The sequence below is a fragment of the Denticeps clupeoides genome, chromosome 5 (genome assembly GCF_900700375.1).
Source record: "Denticeps clupeoides chromosome 5, fDenClu1.1, whole genome shotgun sequence".
NCBI classification, from domain to species: domain Eukaryota; kingdom Metazoa; phylum Chordata; class Actinopteri; order Clupeiformes; family Denticipitidae; genus Denticeps; species Denticeps clupeoides.
In genome coordinates this window covers 28,720,527-28,745,600 of record NC_041711.1, presented here as the reverse complement: position 1 = coordinate 28,745,600, position 25,074 = coordinate 28,720,527, and the positions used below count along the sequence as shown (strand labels likewise).

The following is a 25,074-nucleotide window of genomic DNA, read 5'->3' as shown; positions in this document are numbered from 1 at the left end:
TCAAATGCATGACAAGCAGAACAGTAAATCAAGCAAGTGGCATGTTGCAGATTCACAACATTTTTTACATCATTAAATGCTTAGCATTAATTTGGACTACATTTCTTTGTAAATGCAGCATTAAATAACTAGAGAGACTCTTAAAAACAATGTTGATTTTTTTATTAATTATTGTAAGGCATCTCTGGACTGTGCAGACTTATTTCATAGAAACATTTTAATAAGGTGAAGGGGGGGGCGTGGATTCCGATGTCCAGAAGCAGAATCTCTTGTTCCTGACATACTCCAAAACAATGCAAATTACGGCATTCGTATTCAAATCATGTCATTAAATAAAGTGATTATAACATGACAATAATTTACCACAGGGATTACTGATGACAAATCAGAGGTATGTCTCAATGGTTAAGGAATTGTTTTCACAACTCAATGCAGAATGACCTGAAATGTTGAACTGGAACTGTTGATTAATGGACAAATGCAAATTTGCAGCAACCATGAGACCCAAACTTTCACCACGTATAAAAATTCATATGAACTATAAAGGTTCGTGTCAGGCATAAACACTTACACGCCTTCTTTATCAATTCCACTCCAAGCAATACATATTGTTGAGGCAGGAGCATTACCAACGTCACACGAGGAGCCACATCTGCAGTGCTTCACTATCACAGTAAGCTTTACCTATTATAATTCTGTGGTGACTGCGACTCGCTGCAATTTAAATGTGGTTGAATAGATAGGATGAAAGACCTCGAAACGAGGAAGAAGGAACACAAGTGAATCATGCAATCCATTGCCATTCAAACACCTACACAAAATCAAACGCAGATGAAAATTTACATTTCTTTTTTCATGGCCATGAGCACTAGTTTTCAAGTTGAAATGTGTTGTACCATCTTTGGTTTCAGTCCAGATACCCAGACTTCAATGATCATGATGAACTTAATATACATGGTGAGAAAAGCAGGGCAGATACACTAAAGATGTATAAAAAAAAAAAAAAAGTTGGAATGAATAAAAAGAGTAAATGGTCATGAAGCAGGAAAAAAGGCCAAATGACCAACAGAGTATTATCCGTTCACCCTATTATATAGTTAAAAACCCAATAGAGACCTGGCCAGTGCAGACAAGTGACAACTTGTTGAGTAGAGTAGTTGCAGAAACCCTCCCATTTTCCAGCCAAACCGGTATATATGTAATACACATCGTTTTTCCATGCCTGACAAAATGATTTGCATAAATGTCCATGGAACAATCATTATAGATGGAGCCAGATTCAGATTCATTAGAAAACTGCCAAGTGCTCAATTCGTTCTCAAATCCAACTCCTTTAAACGGACACCTGATATGCATGCTCATATTATCCTTGTTTAATAATTTAATCAGAAAAAAAAAGACAGTTAAAACCAATACCAGGCCAGATCTGGGTACATTAAGTCAATGCAGAATTGAAAAACTTTTCCAAAAAAGAAAGAAAGAAAGAGGAGGCCATTTACTTATTACAGTATGTGATATGATATAAAGGTGGGGCTACCTTGGATATTAAGAACTGCTCTGCTGAGGAATGACATTGCTCGATCTATGCAGAACTGGGAACCAAAAATTCCCAAGCTGCTGTACAATGTGTTAAACCAAGAAATAAACAGCGCCACCTTTTACAGATCAAAAGAGGTCATGACCTTTGGCTGGGACAGATATGGCAGCCCCTGCATTGAAATTCACCTTGCTTTATAAAGCACACATGCACACACTCTCACAGAGAAGGAGCTTAAGGACACATGAGGGCAAACATTGATGCTAAGGCAACCGAGGTTAAAACAGCAATTCTTTGCGCTGCTGAGGTGAGCACGTCCTGAAGTGTCTCTTCACCAGCAAATGAAGTCTGAAGTTCTCATTTGGAGAGGCTGAGTTTATACAGTTTATTAGAAATGTTTGAGTGCTCCTCTCTGGTGATATGAATCTCCAAGCAAAAAAAAAAACGTATCTGCTATTTCGTAATTAGTTATGAGACAATAAAAGGAGGATGCACAGAAAAGGCATTTGTGTGATACGTGTCCTCTGGCTGACACCGACTCTAGTTCCAGACAGGAGTCATGGAGGTCTGCTGTTTAATAAAGGCATTCAGAGACCCTGTATGGTCCACACAACCATCAGCGGGGCCATAACTGTGCAAACGCAGACGTGAGGGCAGCTTTTGTGGCCTGCCTCGGTTCAGGGCTTGTCAGAAGAACTGTTGAAAGACTGAGCAGGAGAATTGGCAGGCTGTGGTGTTGGGGGGTTGAGGGGCTTGAGACCGTCCTCGGTGCCGATGTTGACCGTGATGTTGGCGTAGAGGGGCATGTACTCTCGCGACACGACCTCATACTCCACCGTGTTCATGCCATCTAGCCTCCAGGTCTGCCGTGTCTTGGCCAACATATTAAACCTGCCGAGAGACCAAGAGAATCTTTCAGCAAGCAGATGTGGTCAATCGGTAACGAGGGTCTGCAGTCTGCTAACACCATTGGACACATCACTTTCATACGCACACATACATCTCACAGTTACAGGGCTGCAGCAAAATTGCCACAGACATCTGTGTGGAAAATTGTTTTAGCTGTATAAGATGTATGAGCTAATATCTTTCAGCAAACACGCTAAAAATCACATCCATAGGACTACTTTGGCTCATTTGCACAGGTCCCACCTCTTGGGGTTCCTTTCGTTTCCCTCATCCAGTTTGTGTTTAATCATCCTGTACCGGCCAATGTTGAGCGATGGCCTAGAAATCAGCATTCCACCAAGAGACACCCTGGAGAAAAGCAGGGAGGTGAAGGAAGCAAAGAGATAAGTATGCAATACCAGTGTGGCAACAGCACTGTTTTACAGCTCTGTACAGTGATAGACTGACAGCAGAGCATGCATTAATGCTGATCTGTACTTGCATCACATCTCTCAGTATTCACATAGCACAACCCTAATTTAGCCTTTATGATACTACATGCCTTAATGCACCATTTTGAAACAAAGCTTGTAATTTGGACAGCACAGCTTAAAGGATCAAGGCCCTTTTATGGCTGCTACAACAGACGTAGCACATGGGGAGTGTTCATTAATGAAACATCAAGTATGTCTACAGGGGTTACATGTATTAATAGAAATTGCTGGCAAGTTATTGATTTTTTGGAGTGGATGAACTAAAAAGCTCCCGTTTGATGGTCATTATTTAATAGATTCGTATTTTGATGTATAGTGATGTACTACCAGACCAAAATGCAGATGTACAATCAGCATTTGAAATGAATAATTGCGACTGGCCATATAGTGAATGGCATTTGCAAACACTCCGCACATGCTATGAAAAAAATAAAACCCTCAACATGAAAAAAAGCAGGTCCCCTGCATCTTCTTCCTAACTACCAACCTCATTCCAATGTCGTCATCCTCACCACCCCATCCCCAGTAGTTATTAGGAAAACCATTCATCTTGAGGTACTGCACAGGGGTCAGGGCTGACACACCTCCAAAGTACATCTTATAGGGCAGTCTGAGGCAGACAAAAAAAAAAAAAAGGTTTCATTATTACATCCAAGCAGGAATTTATCAGCAGTAAAGAGGATGATGAACAGAATCATGTTGAAGGCTGTAATACTGACTTGTAGCCAAACTTGTCCATGGCAATGGCTGCGTGTTTGGGATGTGCATCGCAGGTGTAGGTATTTCGATCGTCCTCAGGAATGAGGTCCACATCATGGAAAAATAGGCAGTCCCAGTCTTCTTCCCTCATGGCTTCACGGAAGCCTATATTCATCAGCTTTGCTCTGTTAAATGTGTAGTTGCCCACCTGCGCAAACACACACACACACACACACACACAAAACAGGTGCATGTATTTATCATTCACCAGTGAAATACAACAACACTAATAATGTGCGGCTTGCCCTATTGTTCAACCCTTATTGTTTATGGGCGTGGCCATGCCTTGAACAATCAACAGTTCCTTGTCAAAATCAAGGACCCATGAAACCATCGGTAAACTGCGCTTTATTGCATATTAACAGGGCAAAAATATATTTATGTTTTATTTGCTACTGGTCTCGAGTAATCACTAAATCCACACAATATTACAGCAAATCCACAAATCTCAGATCTGGTCTCTATTTGGAGATAAAATGCCCAGGGATTACGTCTAATCCACGCTTGGCTGATGAGAGGTGGGAATTTCAGAGAGTCACAGATGTAAACAAAATCAGCATTTCTTGCATCACTTCATTAAATCCTCTTTGAGTGAAGATATCTTGCCCTCCATTAGCATAGGACACACATATGGGGCCAACCTCATTTGATCTGGTAAGGAACATGGACAACAGGCACGAGCACAGATGCGAGCAGCAGTCGTGAATTCCTTCGACCATTTCTGGTGGTTCTACTTTTGATCTAATTTAATGAATGTCAAGATCTCTGCTTATTTTTGCCCAGCAGACCATTATGATCAGTGATGTGAAGACCCAGGTAAAAGTAAACGGTGAACTGCAGCTCTGACAGACCGCATATTGTAAGACCGATGTGAAGTCTTTGGTCCTCCATGATAATGATTCCAATGTCTAACATTAATGTTAAACATTAGTTCAACATGACCCCAGGTAGCTTATGGCCCACATGCCATTACTGCCAGAATCACAGTTGTAAGGGGACAAGGGGAAGTAAAGTATAATTTACCGGGCCAGAACCACAGGGACCATCAAACTGATGCAAATTTCTTGTACTGATGCACTCGATTTTCTGCACCTTGATTTAATTGTGTGTCATCCAGATTGGAATGGAGGAATAACAAAAATCAAAATAACACAACACTTCTTTTCAAGATAAGACTACTTTGTGTGTTGCTTAATAAACCCTTTTAACCTCATCAATCGTATACATGCTCTGAATATTTCCACAACAGATGTGTGTGCTGATTCAAGATTGGTTTATTGTCAATATCATGTATCATGTAACCTCATTCCAATGTTTATTGTCAATATCATGTATTGAAATCATGTCGCTTGGGCTTCTCTTCATCACGTACAAATCTTTCGCCTTTTACTAAAGGTTTCCGTGGAGAGGGGCGTCAACAAGCTCACAATATTTTTGGGGGCTCTGTTTTGACAGTCGGGGCAGTGGTGGCCTAGCGGTTAAGGAAGCGGCCCATAATCAGAAGGTGCCACTGAGCAAAGCACCGTCCCCACACACTGCTCCCTGGGCGCCTGTCATGGCTGCCCACTGCTCACCAAGGGTGATGGGTTAAATGCAGAGGACAAATTTCACTGTGTGCACCGTGTGCTGTGCTGCTGTGCATCACAAGTGACAATCACTTCACTTTGAGTTTGACATGTGAAATGATGTGTTTTCCCAGGAGAAAACCTCACCTGGTGGATGATGTAGATCCCATAGCTCAGCTGCTGTCGCTGTAGAAAGGGGTGCAGATAGTAGAGCAAGAACTTCAGATGGTGCTCTCTGTTTCTATGCGGGATGATGATGGCAGTGCGATGCCTTGCTTCACAGTCTGGTGGCCTATAGCGCCCTCCCCGCACCACGAGTGGGTTCTTCCTCTCTACCTGTGCTAATGTCAGCCGAGAGGGGAATGTGACGTGGATTGGTCCACCTGCACATTAAAGAAAATAGCAGTGAGGTTGAGCCAGGAAACTTTTTGTTGGTTGTTGTACGGTCCTCCATACATCAAATGGTCCATTTAGATGCTTCCTATAAATATACAATAGCCTACAAATAGTTTAAAAAGCAGGGGTAAGAGGGGGTGATTCACAGATACATATCAAATGCATTGATGATTCTGAATGTCCAGGAACATAATGTTGAGAGAACACAAAGTTGCATTAAAGTGGGAGGTGTGGATGTATAGCACCCATACAGTCTATGGTGTACACAGAGGCATACGGCTGTGGGGGAAATCAGACCGGATCAACTGGCTTCTAAGTTAACTGGCAATGTTTACAGATGTTTTGCCTGGATTCAACATTTTCCTCTGCAGACTCCATATGTAGAGTCCATACGTAGCAAAAGGGCACAGTCTGTGATAATAAAACACATGTCTATTTTAGATTAAATAATCAGCTAACTCATTAGCATGTCTATTGCAAGACATGCAGTGAATAGTTTTAAATAAATAAATAAAAAGCACTGAACTTACACGGTCAACAAAGACAATTGTCCAGATATGAATATGCAGCTTTGCAGGTGTTGTGTATCGATGTATATCGATTTATGTGATTATGGTACAGCAAAACATTTTGTTTTTAGGTCTGAAGGATTATTTTGTCATTTGCACACATCATGAGGATACAGGACTATTCTGAAGTCTGTATTAAATTACTAGAAGTATGCTCAGACACTTTTCCAGTTTTCCTATGGATCATTACAAACACCTTACTTTAAGAGAACCAAGTAGGCACAGTAAGAAGCATTGGAAGAATTGTGCTCTACGGTCATTTATCATTGCTTCATAGCAGTCCGAAAAAAACTGGGAGGTACCCAGAGATTCCCACCACTAATAACACGCTGAAAACCGTACAGCTCCTGGAAGGTTTGAGGTTGGTCAAATCAATGTCAAAAAAGGTTGCGTAACACTTTTAGGGAAGCTGATGTAACCTTGTGCAAGCTCAACCCAAAGCTAATGATGACTACAGGCTGTGTGGCGAAGTTGGACAACCACAGGCAAACTGAGAACACACAGAAGACCTACGTTAGTGGGTCAACACACACATTTGCACAAGGAACAGCAATATAAAGTACATGCTATTCACAGACTGTTCTGCCACCAACTGACCTGTGTCACTAGTAGTCAGTTGGCGACCAAGAGGCCACTGCTGACCAGACCGCATATTCATACTGCACTAACATGGACAGAGTGGTGTCCTTGTCAGCAGTTCAGATGTTGTGTCACTGCAGTGATCCATCACCACCCAAAACAATGCTGGCAGCCGATGTCCTGGGTTTCTCGTGTAGGATTAGAATTTACAGAAAGCAAAAGGGGTTCTAAATCTAGCACATGCCACGCGTGTAATTCACTACAACCACTGAAACCCGAGCAGGAGCCCATCCTGGAACGTTGGGCACAGGGCAGGGACACACCCAGAGCAGGGCACAGCCCACTGAAGAACAAACATACACACACAAACTCATACATAAGGCCAACATGGGGAAAGCCAGTAAACTTTGCACTTTGCCTGGATTCGAACCCACAACCGTGACTGTACGGCAAGAGAAGAGAAGCAGCAGTACAACTCACCAATGAGAGGGGACTTTCTGGGACAGTAGGGCATGTCTTCATCTCGGACCTGGAACTTCGCTATGAGGGAGAGGTTGGCATAAACATCTCCTCCAGTGCTGTTCCTCGAGTGAGGTACCAACCCATGGTCCGTCTTACGGAATATCCGGAAAAAGTATGTCACTCTCCTGTGGTAGCCTTCCCGAGAAAGCAGCGCCATGACAACCAGCTGGACTCCCAGAAACATTACCAGGTAGCGCCATTTGGACTGAAGTGTCACCATGTCGATCACGCTGCGTGACTCAGGCCACAGCAGCGCAGTCAATGTCCTTTAATCTCTGTGGTCTTTAGCCTAGGTGGCACCAACATCTGCACATCTGAGTCTACGATGGATGTGTTCCTCCACAGGGGGACATTGTAATTACCAATCGATTACACTATTAAAAGCTAAAAAAAAAAAAAAAAAAAATCTGTGTGGGGAAACTGTTTCAAGACGTAAACAGGCTAGACAGGCGGGTGGGGGGGGGGGGGGGGGGGGGGGCCTCAAAAGGCACTTGACTAGCAGGATAAATAACGTGCAGATGAAAGGGTTTGGCCGTAGAAATTCTGGTCACTTCTCATTTTGGGTTCGTCGAGATCGAAATAGAATGCGACAGATGCAGACGCAGCTAAAAGCTGTTTTACGGTCTTTCGTGCGTTCAGCAAGCAGTCCGACCAGCATTAAGCAGAACTGAGGTACAGACAAAAGAAAAAGAAAAGAAAAAAAAACAGGGATGGGAGAGAAAAGAAAAAGGAAGGGAAAAAAAATAACCAACACACACACACACACAGTTATTGTCCCATTGTGGAGTCCAGGGCGACGCTCCAGTGGAAGAGTGGATGGTGCCAGCAGCAGCATGGGCCCTGAAAGATAAAAACAGAAGGAGGCATATTAAAGAGAGGCTCCAGCGCGCCCCTTCCCCATCAGATGCACCCCTACATCGAACTCGATGGCCGGCGGTGACAGCTTGTGTTTGTTTTCGCCGCTCTGAAAGGCCACAGCTGGGGAGGGGAAGAATCGAGACTGCAGTTTGTTACAATATGGCAGCCAAGAAGGGAAGGAGCACTCGACGTGAGGAGAAAACAGCCTCGGCCACACGACTCAGTTGCTATGCAACCCAATTTCCTCCCAGTACAGGCCTTTAGTTACTGCTTTTAATCAGATTTACACGGTCCAAGGTAAGATGTGATGTATCTGGGCTCACAAATCAATTACGACTCGTTAAAACGGCCACTCTGAGAGCTCTAATCCTAATCCCAAGGAGAACACCAGGATGGGCAGACTGGAGAGCTATAGGATTAAAGCTATAGGATGAAGGGTACAACAGGGACGTTGGGTGTAGGCGGTGGATAAACTGCCGAGTGACAGAGATAAAAGAACTCTACTCCCAAGGCAAATCTGATTCAGATCTCAAGAAACAGGTTCATTACACAGCTCATTATGATGAGACAAAAGAAGATAAAACCAAGTGAGAAAAGAGGGTGAAGTGGTGCATTCTGGGTAAAAACTGTTAATGACTTTCTATTTTGTGGTCGGAAACGAGAGCAGATCTGCGGTTATGCCCCTACTTTGTCTCTTCATATTTTCGCCTTGGTTAAAAAGCCTGTTTCTGGTGCAGCCTGGGACTGGCTGGTCTCACAGACGCAAAGCAGCTCTCCCACTAACACAACTGCTTGCAAATCACAAATGGCACGGCCACGTTAACACCTTTAGCAGGGCTGGAACAGTCAGAACTCATCTCACCTGAGATGTTTGGCTTCAAAAGAAATTTGTATACCTTTGTGTTAGATTATCAAGTCTCCTGGAATTAAGAATAGTGCTACATACAAAAAAAGGAATTGATAGATTGACATTGTCCATAAGGGCGCTTTCACACCTTAGAACGTTTGCTTTGGTCTGAATCAGTTGGTGAGTTTTGATCCTTGTATCCTATTCCTGTTAACACAATAAAAAAGTCCAAGAGAGCCAAACTTCAAATCTGGTGAGAACTTTCTCTCTGCCTATTGGTCAGACGTGTCGTCGATTCACCAGTCAGGATGCTGAATGTGCAAACAGAATAACTACATTGAAATTCACCAGTTCTCCAATCACGTGACCTACAGCTTGTGGTCTTGTTTTGGTTCAGTAGGCGTTCTCACCAGGTAGGCGATTTGATTCTGCCCGAGGGAATCTTTTCAGTTGTTTGGGTGCGCACCCGAGGGCGATTGCGGTGTTCACGCCAGACCAAACAAACCGCAGCAAAGAAGAAAAGAGACCTAGAGTTCGATTCCATACTAAAGCCTGTAGGCGTTTAAATTATTTAAAGGACTACGTGCCTGAAGCAGTAATAGTACACTGCTTGTCACAGCAGCGATCTTATACCTAAATGCACGCAGGTGACTTGGGAAGTCCTGGTGCCCATGGAAAAACCGGGATCCCCCCAAAATCCGATTAATTCAGGAAGCTGCACCACGACAGCTCTTCTTCATCGATCTGCGAATACGCTGTACTAACGCCTAAACCACACAGGATAAAGAACACAGAACATCCTACAGACATCAAAAAAAAAAAAAAAAAACGCTGCAGTGATGACGTGCGACGAGCCTTCAAATACAGCGAAGCCTAAAAAAAAAAAAAACAAAAAAAAAAAAAAAAACTGTTTAACCAACAAAGGCGCGACCAGGAAAATATCAAGGAAGCCCTGCAGATATACATATTGGCTTAATAAATCATTTGGCTGAACACACAACACACAGTTCCTGAGCAAACACGACTGAGTCAATGGACCGCTGGTCAGAAACTTTTCAAGGACTCCGCACAAGGGCACGCAATGTTCCCGCCCATGCAATCCCCCATCTTTTTCTCCGGGTTTCACTTTCCGAGCCAGCCCACGACTAAAGCTAGAAAAGGCCGAGCTCTCTGCAGGCACATATACAAATGAGACATGGTTAATGAAAGCCATCCTGAGATGCAAGGCCCGACTGTCAGGGACGAAGGACGGAGGCAGGGACGGGCATTCGCGCACGCGTCCACAGCAGCAAAAAAGACCAAGAAGAACGAGAAGAGGCTTAGCGAGGGAGCCAGAGTTGTTATAAAAGACTGGAAAGCTCAGGGGAGGGAGGGTTTGGTGGACGGGGCCAAGCCTAATACATAAAAACATCTGGAAAGCATCTGCCCAGTTGGAGTGGAATGGAACTGGTGGAAGCCGGGAGGTTAGAGGCAGGAATGCGCACTCCTGACACATCGTCCTGCCAGTAAAAGACGAGCAAGCGAGGGGGGGGGGGGGGGGGGGGGGGGGGGGGGGGGAGGGGGGGGGGGGAATTACAGCTTTAGGAGAGGAGCAGTCAAACTCCCTGCAACTGCAAAACACCTCAACGTTGCCCAGCCACCTCTGGACACATACATTTACATTTACATTTACAGCATTTATCAGCCGCCCTTATCCAGAGCGACTTACAATCAGTAGTTACAGGGACAGTCCCCCCCCTGGAGCAACTTAGGGTTAAGTGTCTTGCTCAGGGACACAATGGTAGTTAGCGGGATTCGAACCCAGGTCTTCCGGTTCACAGGCGAGTGTGTTACCCACTAGGCTACTACCACCCTACTCAAAGGTGTTGTCAGGGCGGAGGACAAGCTCTTTTACGGGGTCCTTGTGTGAGCTTCTTTAGTCGTACCATGCTTTTCTGCTGCTGCATTATAGTCTACAATTCTGTTTAACGTAAAGACTTTCCTTATGTGAAGTGAGAATGCTGCAAAATAATATCTATACACACACACACACACACACACACACACACTCAACCCAGACTGGAATGACAAGTGATTTCGGGTGATTTCACTCTTTGCATAGCCACTGATCAGCCTGTCAGCCATTGCAAATCATCTATTAGAGAAGAGGGGGAGGAAAAGTCAGTCCCATTACAACGTTCACCATGGAAACACGCGCTCCCTTCGCCACCAGAGGTTCTTGGACCGTTGTTTTGGGACTTGCACACATCCCCCAGCGAGGAAGCCAAGCACCGTCCCCCCGATCCTGGCAAAGTTACGCAGACGCGTCGGAAGCTCCTGCGTACATCAGCCTTAACGTCCAGTTATTTCACAGTGACCTCGGTATTGGAATGCTTACGTGCTCCCGGGGAAGAAGTTGGCCTGAGATCGCCACAAGGCCGGGGGAAGAAATCGTTCGCGCCGCAGACGTCCGTTTCACCTATTCCACCTCAGATAAATACAACAGTCACCATCACAGCGCCTGAACCCCATGACAGAAACGAGGCAATTAGCAGACCGGAGGCGCTCATCAGAAGCCCCTCGACGCTCGCCCTCCGGCCCCCCGAGGCAAGTCCCGCACCGGCTGGGACGGGTTCGAGGAGAGAGTCCCTCCGCCCATCCCTCCTGTACCGTGTTTGTCATTATTTCTGCCACGATGACGTTGCGCGGCTACGCTGCTCGGAAAAACAAGTGGTAAGGTCCGCAGGGACCAGGCCGGCCACACCGCCTCGGGTCCCAGGCACCCGAGCTGCCGCAAGCCTGAAATGGGAAGAACACACACAAGCAGAAGCACACACAAAAAAAACTTTTTTTTTTTTTTTTAAGCTCAAGACCACTTTCCCCCCGGTTATCCGGGTCGTGGCCCGTTCGAGGCTCACAGGCTGGAGGGGCAGCTCTGCACCGGCTGTCAACTCCTGCAGGTGAATTTACATGAGAGGCGAGCAGCGACACCACAACCAGCCGCCGTAGCCAGCGCGTCCCTGACGGAAGCCGAGCCGGAGAAGCACACGGGGGAGCGCTGCGTGTGACGAGGCCCCGCCGCGGACCGGCCCGGAGGGTGGAGGTTCGCGAAGGCCGCGAGTTCCGAGTCACGCTTTTTTTTGTAGTTTTATTTTTTATTTGTTGTTGGGGCTTTTTTTTTTTTTTCCCCCACGCGAAGCGAGGGAACAAGGGAACGAACTCGGTTGGCGATACACGTGCCGACCGGCGAGGCGCTGCTCCATTACATTAAAAATTGCTAAATAAAATAAATCATAATTGTTGCCGATGCCGAATCGTGATGCGACGTGGACAAAAAAAAAAAAAAAAAAGCACACGCACAGATCCCGGCGTTCGTCGCCAGACAACAACGGGCTTCACCCCCCCACCGTCGCCGCGCAAGCGGGACGCGGCGCCCGTTAGCTAGCCTCGCTCGGTCCAGCCTGCGTCTGGCTCCGGCTAACCCGACGCGGCTAGCGCGCAGGCCAGCGAGCCGGAGCCAGAGACTCGCGGCCGCCGTCGCAAACCTACCCGGACACTTATTCGCCCCGGCTCATGGCACCGTCGCCCCGTTATTCCGACCCGCCGAAAGTTGGGCTGCGGGGAGCCGCAGCTCGACTAGAGGAGACAGGAAGTGATGCGCGGAGACCCTGTACTCACAGCAGGCGAGGCGAGGCGAGGCGGGCCGGACTGGGCTGGGCTGGGCTGGGCGGACGTGTGCGTTTCCCTCCCTCCCAGCGTCCGGGAGTGAAGTGGCGCTCGCCAGGCGGCCGGGAGAACTTGTTCTGCCGCGGTCCTCGAAGCGGGGAACCGCTGAGTAGCGGTAACTGTCCCGCGTCAGACTTCAAAAACTCGGACCCTCGTCCAAAACCGGTTTTAAAAGCACACTGAAATGGCGTGACACACACAAAAAAAAAGAGTGTGTTACATTTCCAACACAATTATTTTTAAAGCTTCTTCATACTACGCCCATATTCTTACAACACGTGTGTCGACATTTAATCGCCATGTTTTACATGGAACCGGAGGTATAGTCTTCATTCATACCATTTTAATACCACTTTTTATATACCTGGCTCTTTATTACTTCCGCGTGTCAGAGAGCCTCTCCAGACATGGAAAATATCGTCCATTTAAAGCGCAGACGTGTTCCGTTTTTTAACACGTTTGTTCCCCCTTGCGGAAGAGGAACACGCTGCAGGGTGACTCGCGAACAGATGAAGTGTGATCTCCAGGCCCGGTAGATCGCAATTATTCGAAGAATTCGTTTATGATTAATAATTTTCCAAAACAAATGTCTTGATTGGGCACGGCTTGCTCGTGCCAAGTGCTGCAGCAAGAAATAAACAACATTTACGTCAGTCTCGTTAAAAATATTAACAGCATAAACCCGGGCTGGGCGAACTACGGCCCGTTGTTTTTTTTTTATCCGGCCCGCAGACCGAATTGCCTTAATAATTGCTTATAATTATAAGCGTATCGGTTTTACTGTAATGCCCGGCTTTCCACCAGGTGGCGCACTAGGCACAGATGGAGCTGGGGATCTTCGCCCAAACCCGACGGGTTGTTGTTGTTGTTTTTTTTTTTTTTTACAACGGCTTGCGCGATAAATAAGCGGTCAAGTATGGCAAGCAGTCAGGGCCAATAATGTCAATGTTCAAGACGCGTTTTTATAGGTTGCAACAGAAAGGCGTAAAAGACGTTTGGTTTTTTTTTTTGCTCGTATCCTTAGGATCTCAGTCGAAATGAAGCTGAACTGTCAGGACTCAGTAACGCAGAAAGGCCAGATCTCCTGCACCCAGCTGCTACTATATATATATATATATATATACATACACACACACTACCAGATATAAAGAAACAGATAAAATCATTAAAAACGTACACTTCAAATACACAAAGAGCACATATCGCAAACATTTTATTCCAGTGTGATCACAAAGTACAAAAGGATGATTCTGTCATTTCTGCGTTACTGTGTAAATATTAACCCTGTAAAGCCTTTTTTTTATGTCTGATATGTATGCATATGGTGTTGGCACGCCCCGTCTGTCAAATATCAAATGTCAATGTGGCCCCTGGGCTAAAACGTTTGCCCGCCCCTGGCATAAACCGTCACAGTAATGAGAACTGAGAGTTCTCAAACACATATTAAGAAATCAGAATCAGTGGGACTAAGTGTTATGACATTCAAGGGCCTGAAAATAAAAAAAAGGAACTTAATGGAAAAAAAAAACTTTAATGATCATTATTCAATACAATAACATGAACAGATCCGAGTGAGATACAGATTCTCACCATTCAGCTGCACGCCACACAGCCGGTGAGGGTTTGTTTTAAACTCATCAGCCTTTGTGCACTTTACACACGGTAACCTGAGGCCGAGCAGTTTGCTTAATGGACAAATGGGGGATGGGGTGTTGGTCTAATGCAAGAACACTACTTGTAAAATTCATGCTCCTGTTCGTCCTTCTTGATGACGGTCTTGTATGCCTTTTCAAAGTCCTTGGCCAAAACGATGTATCGGTTTTCCCGGACAGCCAGCATTCCAGCCTTGCAGGGAAAGACACAGGGGGTCAACATTGTTAGACTTTCTAATAGAACACAGTCTGAGTGAGACCTATACAAATGAAACTTCAATGCATATAACCAGAAAAAGGTAACTTTATGTCTTCTTCCCGCTCGTGGATTAAACATAGTCCTAGTTCGCAAGCAGTTTTGAACACCTTTACTGAAGTTGTCATTTGGTCCAAGACTAGGTTTTACTCCATGAAAAGGAAACGGACCCATTTTGTAAAAATTAACCATGGACAAGCATTACATTTCCAACACAATTATTTTTAAAGCTTCTTCATACTACACCCATATTCGCAGAACAATAAATAAGCAAGAAAGATAAGGTACGAAAAAAAAATTAACTCACCTCCTGGCAGATGGAATTGATATCTGCACCAGAGATCTTGTCTGGTCTGGCCACATCTTCAAAATGGTTAAGGAAGACAGCTTAAATAAAGAACAACTTAAAAGAGGCTCACTGCATGTGAGCATTATCACGGTTTTAAATAGAAAGGTTCAGGGTACCCCGAGGATTTTTAATCTTAAATTTAAAACCAAAGTCGCAGCTTTCCTGGCATATTAAGTAAATATATAATTTGTCTGTGAATGAAATAAAACATTTTAGTGCAATTTACACTAACTAAACATCCTCAAATTTTGCAGGTATATTTATGGTGATTCCCCGGTCACACCCATGTAAAAATACTGGCAGTTTTGTATAGTGCCATCAAGTGTTCGCAGAAAGTGGCAGCTTTTATTTTCCACATTGAGCTCGGACACAGTTCATCAAAATCAAGTGAAATTTGGGCAGGATGTTGTCAAGAAATTCCATTTGAAGCAGTGATGTTGAACCATGACTTAATGCAGGTGAAACTATCAAAAGATAGTTTAACCTACATGCACCAAACCTGGTACACACATGTGTCCTCATAAGATAAACACATTTATAATTGATACACCTGTGCTAAAATGCATAAAAAATTATTAATTTTTTTTTTTACTTGTTTTCTCACATCCCAAACTTTCATGCCCAGCTTTTTAGCACAATAGCCGCTGCATCAAGACAACAAGTACATAATTTAACCTGTCAAAAATCTTATTTCTATCTTGGAAGGTGTGGCTGTGAAGATGCTTTAAATTGACCTCTTACTTTCACCTCTGAGGGGGCGGAGTTTGGTGACTTTACTTCTTGGATTTTATAAGTCTGAAACTGCCTGCATGTTGATTAGTGTTAAAAATCGAAACACCACACATGCAGTTTTATCTTGTATTCCCCGCAACTGATTCCTGATGGGAAACCTTGAAAATATGACCACTTGCGAAAATCAAACATGGGACCCGAGGCGCGTCTCTGCAGCAGCGGCCATGCTTTAATGTTCACGTCCCGGGCAGCACAAGAGCAACACAAATACCGCCCAGTCTGGCATTCGCCAAGAATTGACTCGATGAAAATGCCCCTTGGGAGCCAACGCACCGCACACCTGCCCTGTGGGCGACATCGCAGGTGACATCGATCTCTGTTGCGAGAATGAAATTTAAGACCTGTAAACAAGATTCAATAACTTTTCAAGGCCTTAATTTACGAATCATTTAAGACTTAGTTTTAAGACTCCACGTGTATCCTGAAGTTAATCAATAAAAGTTAATCATTAAATAACATTTAAGGATACAGTCCTCCAGGTCAACCTCTTCAGAGAGGTTCATTTTGCTGGTGATGGTGGAAAAAATCAAACGTTTCTGCCGCCTGTCAGGCAAGGGAAACTCTATTTTCCTGTCCAGTCTGCCTGGACGAAGAAGAGCAGGATCCAGAGTATCAGCCCGATTGGTTGCCATGATGACCTGTGGGAACCAAAACAATGACCACAATGAGAGAGGAAAAATGGCACATTATTTTAGCAGCACTTCAAAAGGTCCATCAAACAGAGGTTCCAGGAAGATTCTATCTATACTACAGCTGGATTTGTGCCGCTGTGTTATAGAGGAGAAGCCTGTTCGATTAATCAACAATGAGAAGTGTGCTGCTTGTAGAAGCAGTAAGAGGAGCAGTCTTCAGACGATTATGCAGACACCTTTGTAAAGCATTGTTACTGGCACTTGAAAGAGATTATGGCCATGCATGTTGTCCTTTTAAATATAACTTGTCAATATATCGCACACCTAGTTATGCCTTCACTCTTCACATTCTCTTCAGTCTCACCTTCACATTGACATTCTGGTCAAATCCATCCATCTGATTAAGCAGCTCCAAAAGGATCCTCTGGACCTCTCGGTCAGCTAAAATATATTACAATGGGTCAAAGAGGTTGGCAGAGGGTCACCAGAACCTTTTTTATAAATAAGACATTTGAGATTCTTACCACCAGTTTGAGCATCAAAACGCTTGGTGGCAATAGCATCAATCTCATCAATAAAAATAATGGCAGGAGCATTCTCTTTGGCCAGCCTGAAAACATCACGCACCATGCGAGGTCCTTCTCCAAGGTACTTCTGAACAAATTCTGAGCCGACCACACGAATGAATGCCGCTAAAGAAGGATAAAGGAAAGAGTCCCTTAAGAAACAAAATCCTAACTGTACACGAAGTGTCACATACAACTGATCATGTCAAATAAAACTAAAAGAAATGCATAATCATCCATGGTACCTGTAGTGTGGTGAGCCACAGCTTTGGCCAGCATGGTTTTACCACATCCAGGGGGACCATACATTAGCACACCTCTGGGTGGATCGATACCAATCTGGTGAAACGTAAGAGAAAACAATGTGTTAAACATCCATTAAAATTAATTTTCTTGTTCACTTTTTTCGCCTTAAACAAATCTGCTTGCCATACACCACATTTGGGTGGCAATAGAACAAACATATAGCCCAAGCAACTGAGCAATGTACTAACAGGAGTTTACATTTTACTGTGCACACAATCAGAAACAGGACTGTACCTGTTTATAAAGTTCAAAATGTGTGAGGGGGAGTTCCACTGCCTCCCTTACTTCCTGCTTTTGGATGTCCATGCCACCAATATCAGCATACATCACATCAGGCTTCTGGTCTGAGAACAGGAAGACAGATATTTTATAGGCCTTTTGTGCAATTAATAAATTGAGTGTTTCAGAGGCAGCTAGATAGCTTAATTTGAAAATTATGTTAATTGTGTTATGATTAGTCATCTGAAAAACAAAAATCAACACAAGAAGAAATCCAAACAGTTACATTAATTGCATTCATTTACTTTAACATTAAATATTTATAAATTAATTTAAAATAACCAATTAATTATGACAGTAAAATAATAAAAGTATCCAATATGCCGCTGTTTCACAGGAACAGGTGCTTTCTAGGTAGGCTAACCTGAGGTGAGCATCATGATGCTGCTGTCAGCTTCAGGTGGAAGGACATCTACCAGAGCATTGCTATGCTTGTGAAGGGCCACCGAGGCATTTGGCTTCAGAAGCTCTCGGTCAATGGTGCTCAGGATACGCACATAGTAGTTGGACCCTGAAGAACAATGAGAGAAACAAATTTCCATTACAGAACTGCAGCACGAAATGTAAAATGACATGATACATTCGAAGTGTATTTACCTGTAGTGGAGCCAACAATGGCGGTATTCTGGTCCACAGCTTCAAGGAACTGGCCAATGACCAACGGGATGCTCTGTATCCTTTTAACCTCCTCCTGTGCATGGAGGAACTCTTTCTTCAGGTTCTTTTGCTCATCCTTTATGTACTCCTCCTGCACCTCAAGAAACTCCAGCTCCTGTTGCAATTTCTGAAGTGCATTTGAAACAAGATATGAGATATGAAGAATTTACAGCAATCAAAACCCTGTATTGTTTTAAAACCATTAAAAGCACCTTGTATCTAGTGTACAAATCCTCCAAATCCTCTGGTTCCGGTGCGAGAAAGGACAAGACAGTCTGGGGCCTTGACGTGAGAACTGCAGGGATTTCATCCTGTCAACAGAACCCAAGCATTTCAGTCACTTTTACACGATTTTTAAAAATACAGCCCATTTATTTACAGATTGTCTGTCATAAGTATGTTAAAATACACAATTTTCCACAAATTCAGAGGCATTCAGGAAACAATGACGGCTAACCAAAACAACAACAGGAATAAAATAAAAAAAAAACGGGTCTGAAACCTTACAACATGTTTTACGCCTCCGGTACAGACGCATCAAATGTTAAAAGAAATCAGTCATTCATCGATTAGATATCAAGAGTTCGTGATAAACAAATAAAAAAAAAAAAGATAAACACTGTGTTCAACTGTTATTAGCGTCATATTCAGCGTGGGATATATAGGGTTTAGATTAAATGTAATGGCAGGTTAATCGTCAGGAATGAAGGGAGAGACCCGCTAGCGTCGCCGGCTAACCGGGCTGCATGACAGAGCATTTGCGACGGATGGCAAAGATCGGTGCGACGAGAAATGTCCGCTCGCGTCTAAAAAACGACCAGGCCAGAAACACAACGAACCCGCGACTGAGAAGCAACTGCAGCACACAAAACACGGAGTTAAAAAATATATATATATAATATATATATATATACCTGTGGTTTTTCAACAACTACCCCGCCGTCCTCCATGTTGACTCTCCAGCCGTCGATCCTCTCCGCTCCGGTCTCTGTTCATGAAACGGGCGGCGATGCCAGGTTGTTGTAGCGCCACCTACGGAACTGGAGTCGCCAATACACTCCGTACAGTACGTGACGGCCAAATGTCTCAAGTCTCAAGTCAGCTTTATTGTCAATTCTGCCACATGTACAGGACATGCAGAGAATTGAAATTACGTTACTCTCTGACCCATACAAGTAACATTAAATACAAAAACAGTAACAGTAACATTGAATATAAAGTATAAATACAATTTAAAAGAAAAACACAATATACAATTTTAAAAACACCATATACAAATAAGGGCACATGGTGGAGAGTGCAAAACCAAGAGAGTGCAAAACCAATAGTGCAACAGAGGTAAGTTTAAAGTGACGAAGTGACAAGTGAGGTAGTTGGCAGACCAGAGCTGCACAGAGTGACTGGTGCATGGTCAGTTTGTGTGTGTTAGGGTTCAGAAAGTTTGTGGAGCTGAAGAGGGGAGTGAGGGGAGTGGGGGCAGAGCCGGGAGGGAGTTGAGTTTCCTGACAGCCTGATGGGTGAAGCTGTCCTTCAGTCTGCTGGTCCTGGCCTGGAGACTCCGCAGTCTCCTCCCTGATGGCAGCAGGCTGAAGAAGGTTTGCATTGGGTGGGTGGGATCAGCTGCTATGCCGAGGGCTTTCTTGGTGAGGCGTGTACTGTAGATGTCTTGGAGGGAGGGGAGAGGGACACCGATGATTCTCTCAGCTGCTCTGACTATGCGTTGGAGAGTTTTTTGGCAGGACGCATTGCAGGCTCCAAACCACACAGTGATGCAGCTAGACAGGATGCTCTTGATGGTTCCTCGGTAGAATGTGTGTTCCTCGGTAGAATGTGTGAAATGGATATTCATCTTAAATAAGAACATCTAGAAACGAAAAACGACCTGATTTTTTTCTTTCCTGTTTTAAGTTATAATCATATATATATATATATATATTTTGTGTGTGTGTGTGTGTGTAAATTATATATTTACACACACACACATTTATATAAATATATATGTGTAAAAAAATTATTTACAGTGGTAAATCTATTGAATTTTTGTGACCCTCACCCCCCTTTCATACGCGCTGCTGCTTCTTTTTTATTTTTCTGATTTATGAAGAGCTAAAGTGTCCATTATTTCAGGGGGAAATGGCAACATTGGTGTCATCGGTAATATAAAGACTGACATATACAGATTTACGTTTATTTCTGAATCAGATTCGCGGACTATATGTCTCACTGAACTACACACCCTACAGGCGTAATACGGATATTGCAGCCTGCTTGAGCAGCATTTAAGGTGGACCTGACAATTAGAATAAGGAGTCACAACGAAACTGTCCAAAAAGGACCGATTTCCACACAGATATTTTCGTCTACAGTCACACTAAAGAACACTAAATCACCCGTTTTTTGATTGGGTCTAACACAAGCAGTGTGTCTCAATGGATTTAAAAAACACCACAGATGACACTCCTAATACTTAGACCCTCTCTGGACACAAGGAACATCTTACTAGAAAAAAAAAACTCACATGAAACAATAATGCCAATATGCTATTAATTAAATTAATGGCTTGACTCAGTGCTTCATCGTGAGTGGTTCCAGCCATTTTCCCAGGATGGTGCCGTCTGGAGGAATATGGGTGGGCCGGCTGTGGTAAGGACCTAGCGGGTAAGGAAACGAAGCCGTAATCAGATGGTTGCCGGTTCGAATCCCGAAGTTACCACTGAGGTGCCCACACACTGCTTCCCAGGCACCTGTTTCACAATGACAATCACTTCACTTTCACTTCAATGGAAATGCTCCCTGCAGTGGTGTATGTGCAAGCTTTTTATGTTTATGTGAGGAAAAGTGGTGTATGTGCAAGCTTTTTATGTTTATGTGTGAGGAAAAGTGGTGTATGTGCAAGCTTTTTATGTTTATGTGTGAGGAAAAGTGGTGTATGTGCAAGCTTTTTATGTTTATGTGAGGAAAAGTGGTGTATGTGCGAGCTTTTTATGTTTATGTGTGAGGAAAAGTGGTGTATGTGCAAGCTTTTTATGTTTATGTGAGGAAAAGTGGTGTATGTGCGAGCTTTTTATGTTCATGTGTGAGGAAAAACGGTGTATGTGCGAGCTTTTTATGTAGATATGTGAGGAAAAGTGGTGTATGTGCGAGCTTTTTATGTAGATATGTGAGGAAAAGTGTTGTATGTGTGAGCTTTTTATGTTTATGTTCACCATCCTTTCTACATCATCCTTTGTCAGAGATGATTCTGGCACTGGGGGACTCCTTGTGGGAGGGTTAAATTCTGCTGGTGGCAGGGTAGTGACCTTAACCCTGACCGTCTCACTTCGTGTATTAAGATGCTGCTACAGGTTCTGAGTCCCCTGGAGCCTCTTCTCATTTGTGAGCTGGTGTTCTTCTTCTTAGTCAGGTGCTTAATATACCTTGCAGAGCTGTCCTCTGTGTGTGACAAATAAAATTAGAATTTGAATTTCCATTCGATCAGAGCAAAGTTGATACCTCCAAAGTCGTCTGTTAGTCCTGACAAAGGTCAATTCTTTGTACTGCAGACAGTAGCGAGGAGCGTCTGCTAACCTGAAAAAAAAGTCGAAACAGCAGCCAAACTTGTGGTGGCCTAGCGAAAAGCGGTACAGACTCGGCGGTGGGTTGGTCTGTCTGCCTCCTGGTTAGTTTCGGTTTTCATAACTAAGAAATTTGATGTCTGTAATTGTGCAAGCCGTCTTGCATGTTCACTTGCAGCTGATGACATTTCTGGGTATTGAATGCACCTACGTTCCTGTAAATGAGCGTCATGCCGTACGGGTAAAGCTACCGATCTCACGGCATATACCAGAGACACTTTAGCTAATTTATTCTCCATTTCTGTTTATTTCAGTTTCCAATGCGAATGAAGAGGAGAAATAAAGGAGCAGGACGTATAGAGAGAACGGTACAGAGATTGTGTGTCTGAAGCCTTAAAATGTCATTTGATAATTGGTGGGCCATTCTCTTCTTTTTTCTTACTTTGGAAGGTAAGCGTTTTAACTTTCGTTTTTACTTTACGACGTAAAGACGGAGTATGTCTCTGTGCACTTCAGATATGTTTGTGTGAGACATTCTATGAAAAGATTTCCAATCTGATTTGGATCATGATGAGACAAGTCCATGCCAGATAATTGTTTTTACAGAATTATTTTATTGTACTGCCCAGATTGATGACTCAAATGAAATAATTCCAGGGTACATGGGTGACATATCAGTTGTCCAGTCACCAGATGTCATTGCATCTGCAGTTGGTCAGAACATTACTCTGGACTGCATGTTCCATTATGGTCCAGAAAAGGTCATCCATTCGATATTGTACTGGTTCCGCTATAAAAATGGAAAAAGAGAGTATATACTGCATAATTCAAGTGCCCGGTACAATGGACGGATAAAGGTTCTTCACAATTCAGTCGATCTGAACCAGTCCATTGTGCTTCTGAACGTTACCTGGGATGACTTTGGAACGTACCACTGCATGATGTCCTATAGCACTGAACAGAGAGGTCCTGAACGCAAGTCAGGAGGAGGAATTACACTCTTGGTTTTTGGTATTACCTCTACTTTCTAACGTTCCATCATTTTATTTATTTCAGTTATTCCCTGATCTGTGCACCGTAAAATGTATTCATTTATTTATTTCATTTTGAAGATCATATGACCTTTGGTCGCACACCCTGGTCTGACCATGAGCTGTTATGCTCAGTGAATGCAACAAAAGACCCTCGATTTACCCTGAATGTTCTGAAAAATGGCATAGTTCTATCTTCAACTCAAAAACCACTAAACATGAGTCATAGACGCAATCCATCCGCAGTGGTTCCTCTAGAGGAGGACGAAGAGTACGAGTGCCAGTTCAACCTCAACTCCACCGTGATACTGCGACAAAACTTCTCTTCTCCATCCGGTAAGGTTTTTTCTGTAGCATGAATGCCCCTTAGGAATATAAACTAAAGTACTACTGTTGACTAGAAACATTCACTTGTCCCTGTAACTACTGAATGTAAGTCATCATGGATGAGGGCATCTGGTTAATAACAGAAATCGAAATGCATATACTAGAGTAACTATGTTGGGTTCCATTCATTACTAAAATGTCATAATCTGTGATATCAGAATGATGATGTTATAAATGATCTGTATGTGTTATATTAATTCTTTACACTTCTCTGTTTTTGTGCAGACCACCCTGAGCCATTCTACCTATATGCCTTGATCCTCATCATACCATTTATAGCTCTCATTGTCATACTCCTAGCCATGATCATTAGAATAATACGTAACAAGCAAAGCGATAAGAAGGCTGAAATGCATATGATGCACAGAAGAACTCACAAAAGGCATAGCAAACCCTGACATTTCTCATATAACATGGCACATTAACTATAGTTAATTTGTATCAACTGTATTATCTTGTATTAACTAACCCATTGTATGTTTTCATGTATTTTTTATTATTAATGTGCTATAACAAGAATATAATGGATATTATACATTTGCTGTTGTCACTGTGTTTTTTTTTTTCTAAGTCAACCTTTTTTTTGACACACACACACATACATACATACATATTATATATATATTGTTGTTGTAGTTTTAGAAATGTATCACACATAAAACAAGACACACATCAGAGAAAGAAAAGTCCTACCTCATCCCAGATGTCTCCTTGGGAAAAAAAAGCTTTAGTGAGCTTGTCCATCCAAGCTATTTAGCAAATAAAACCTATGGGACAATTAAATTTATGTACTAATCATATGTTGGATGTTGGTTGTAAGATGGACGTTGCTGGGCCATGACGTTTCTGCACCTGTATTTTGCATGGAGGTTCATCACCTCCGTTTTCCATATCTTTGTCAAATAGCAAGAGGTGTGAAATGTCAGCCATTTGTTTTGAGATCCCCCACCCTGCCTTTGTCTGCCCTAGACGGGAGACACTGTGGGCGTGACAGGGCAGAAACAAATTCTGATTGATCTGTGGCAACTTCCTGGGAGTTAAATGTATAAAAGAATTGTCTCGTGAACACTAGGGGCTTTTACTTCTTCTTTTACTTTACTTTCCATCGGGAACTGGGCCTTTTTTCTCATGGACCAGGCGACTTCTATGAAGCTTAGGTCAGGCTTTTCTCTCTCTTTCGCTATCTTTTTCTCCTTTCTTTTATTTTGGGTTTTCTGTAAGATTGGTACGTTTTACATACAGAATTTACATGTAACTGCAATAATAATTTACTGGTGTTAATAAATTAGAAACTGTTCATCCGTTTACCTCTATTGTGTCATGCCTCTTTCTGCCAGGTAACATCAGGTTGGTGTCACGACTACGGACTTACGAGGGAAGGAAGCGCAGAGGTCTGACATACTGGGAAGGGGTTTTTATTATTAAATAAACAATAAACACAAATAAAGACGGGCGCGGTGGCCGAAAACGATTTAACTTAAATACAGACAAACTAAAACTAACCCGTAGGCGTGTGGCGATTGCCAGAACTCAAAACACATGACACAAAACTAGGTCAAGTTCGTGCAGCGAGTTCACGAAAATGCCAGCGACCCCGAACGGGCGGAAACTTCCGGCATTTATGGGGCATCAGGATTGGGTTCCGGTGTGGAGCCCAGCTGCAGGCAATCCTGACAGAGCCCCTCCTCCAAGGGCTACGTCCTCGGAGCCCCAACAGTACCATCAGTGGAGGCGGTGGGGCGGACGGCGGCAACCACAGGGCTCCTGCCCTGCTGTATCCTCCCCTTGGAGGACCCGGTCCCTCGGGCTGGCTCCACGGCGTGGTCAGGCGTGGCGGCCCCGGTCCCTCGGGCTGGCTCCCCGGCGTGGTCAGGCGTGGCGGCCCCGGTCCCTC

The 25,074-nt window shown here is 43.7% G+C and overlaps 2 protein-coding genes, 1 long non-coding RNA gene and 1 other non-coding gene across 7 annotated transcripts; 2 read left to right on the top strand and 2 right to left on the bottom strand.

Annotated features, from left to right (window-relative positions):
* Positions 1 to 145: 145 nt before the first annotated feature.
* Positions 146 to 7,720, bottom strand: LOC114791225 (beta-1,4-galactosyltransferase 3). Its single transcript, XM_028981874.1, has 6 exons — positions 7,268 to 7,720; positions 5,391 to 5,626; positions 3,639 to 3,826; positions 3,407 to 3,529; positions 2,690 to 2,794; positions 146 to 2,428 (listed from the first exon to the last, which is right to left on the bottom strand). Exons 1-6 carry the CDS (start codon positions 7,527 to 7,529, stop codon positions 2,215 to 2,217), a joined length of 1,128 nt encoding a protein of 375 aa, XP_028837707.1. The 5' UTR covers positions 7,530 to 7,720; the 3' UTR covers positions 146 to 2,214.
* On the top strand, positions 5,024 to 5,135 carry LOC114791376 (U5 spliceosomal RNA). Its single transcript, XR_003749988.1, has one exon. It is a non-coding gene; the product is annotated as a U5 spliceosomal RNA (small nuclear RNA).
* Positions 7,721 to 14,230: 6,510 nt separating the features above from the next.
* Positions 14,231 to 19,230, bottom strand: psmc4 (proteasome 26S subunit, ATPase 4). Its single transcript, XM_028979854.1, has 11 exons — positions 19,123 to 19,230; positions 18,421 to 18,519; positions 18,149 to 18,335; positions 17,916 to 18,062; positions 17,507 to 17,616; positions 17,212 to 17,305; positions 16,925 to 17,092; positions 16,765 to 16,841; positions 16,238 to 16,406; positions 14,935 to 14,990; positions 14,231 to 14,564 (listed from the first exon to the last, which is right to left on the bottom strand). The coding sequence occupies exons 1-11, from the start codon at positions 19,156 to 19,158 to the stop codon at positions 14,451 to 14,453; spliced, it is 1,257 nt and encodes a 418-aa protein (XP_028835687.1). The 5' UTR covers positions 19,159 to 19,230; the 3' UTR covers positions 14,231 to 14,450.
* Positions 19,231 to 21,814: 2,584 nt separating this feature from the next.
* On the top strand, positions 21,815 to 23,720 carry LOC114790934 (uncharacterized). 4 transcript variants are annotated; one of them, XR_003749879.1, is made up of 4 exons: positions 21,891 to 22,003; positions 22,077 to 22,773; positions 22,875 to 23,129; positions 23,406 to 23,720. It is a non-coding gene; the product is annotated as an uncharacterized LOC114790934 (long non-coding RNA). The 4 variants fall into 4 exon arrangements; XR_003749881.1 differs by lacking the exon at positions 21,891 to 22,003 and adding an exon at positions 21,815 to 21,866 and having other exon boundaries at positions 22,077 to 23,129; XR_003749880.1 differs by having other exon boundaries at positions 21,863 to 21,956; positions 22,077 to 23,129.
* Positions 23,721 to 25,074: the final 1,354 nt, after the last annotated feature.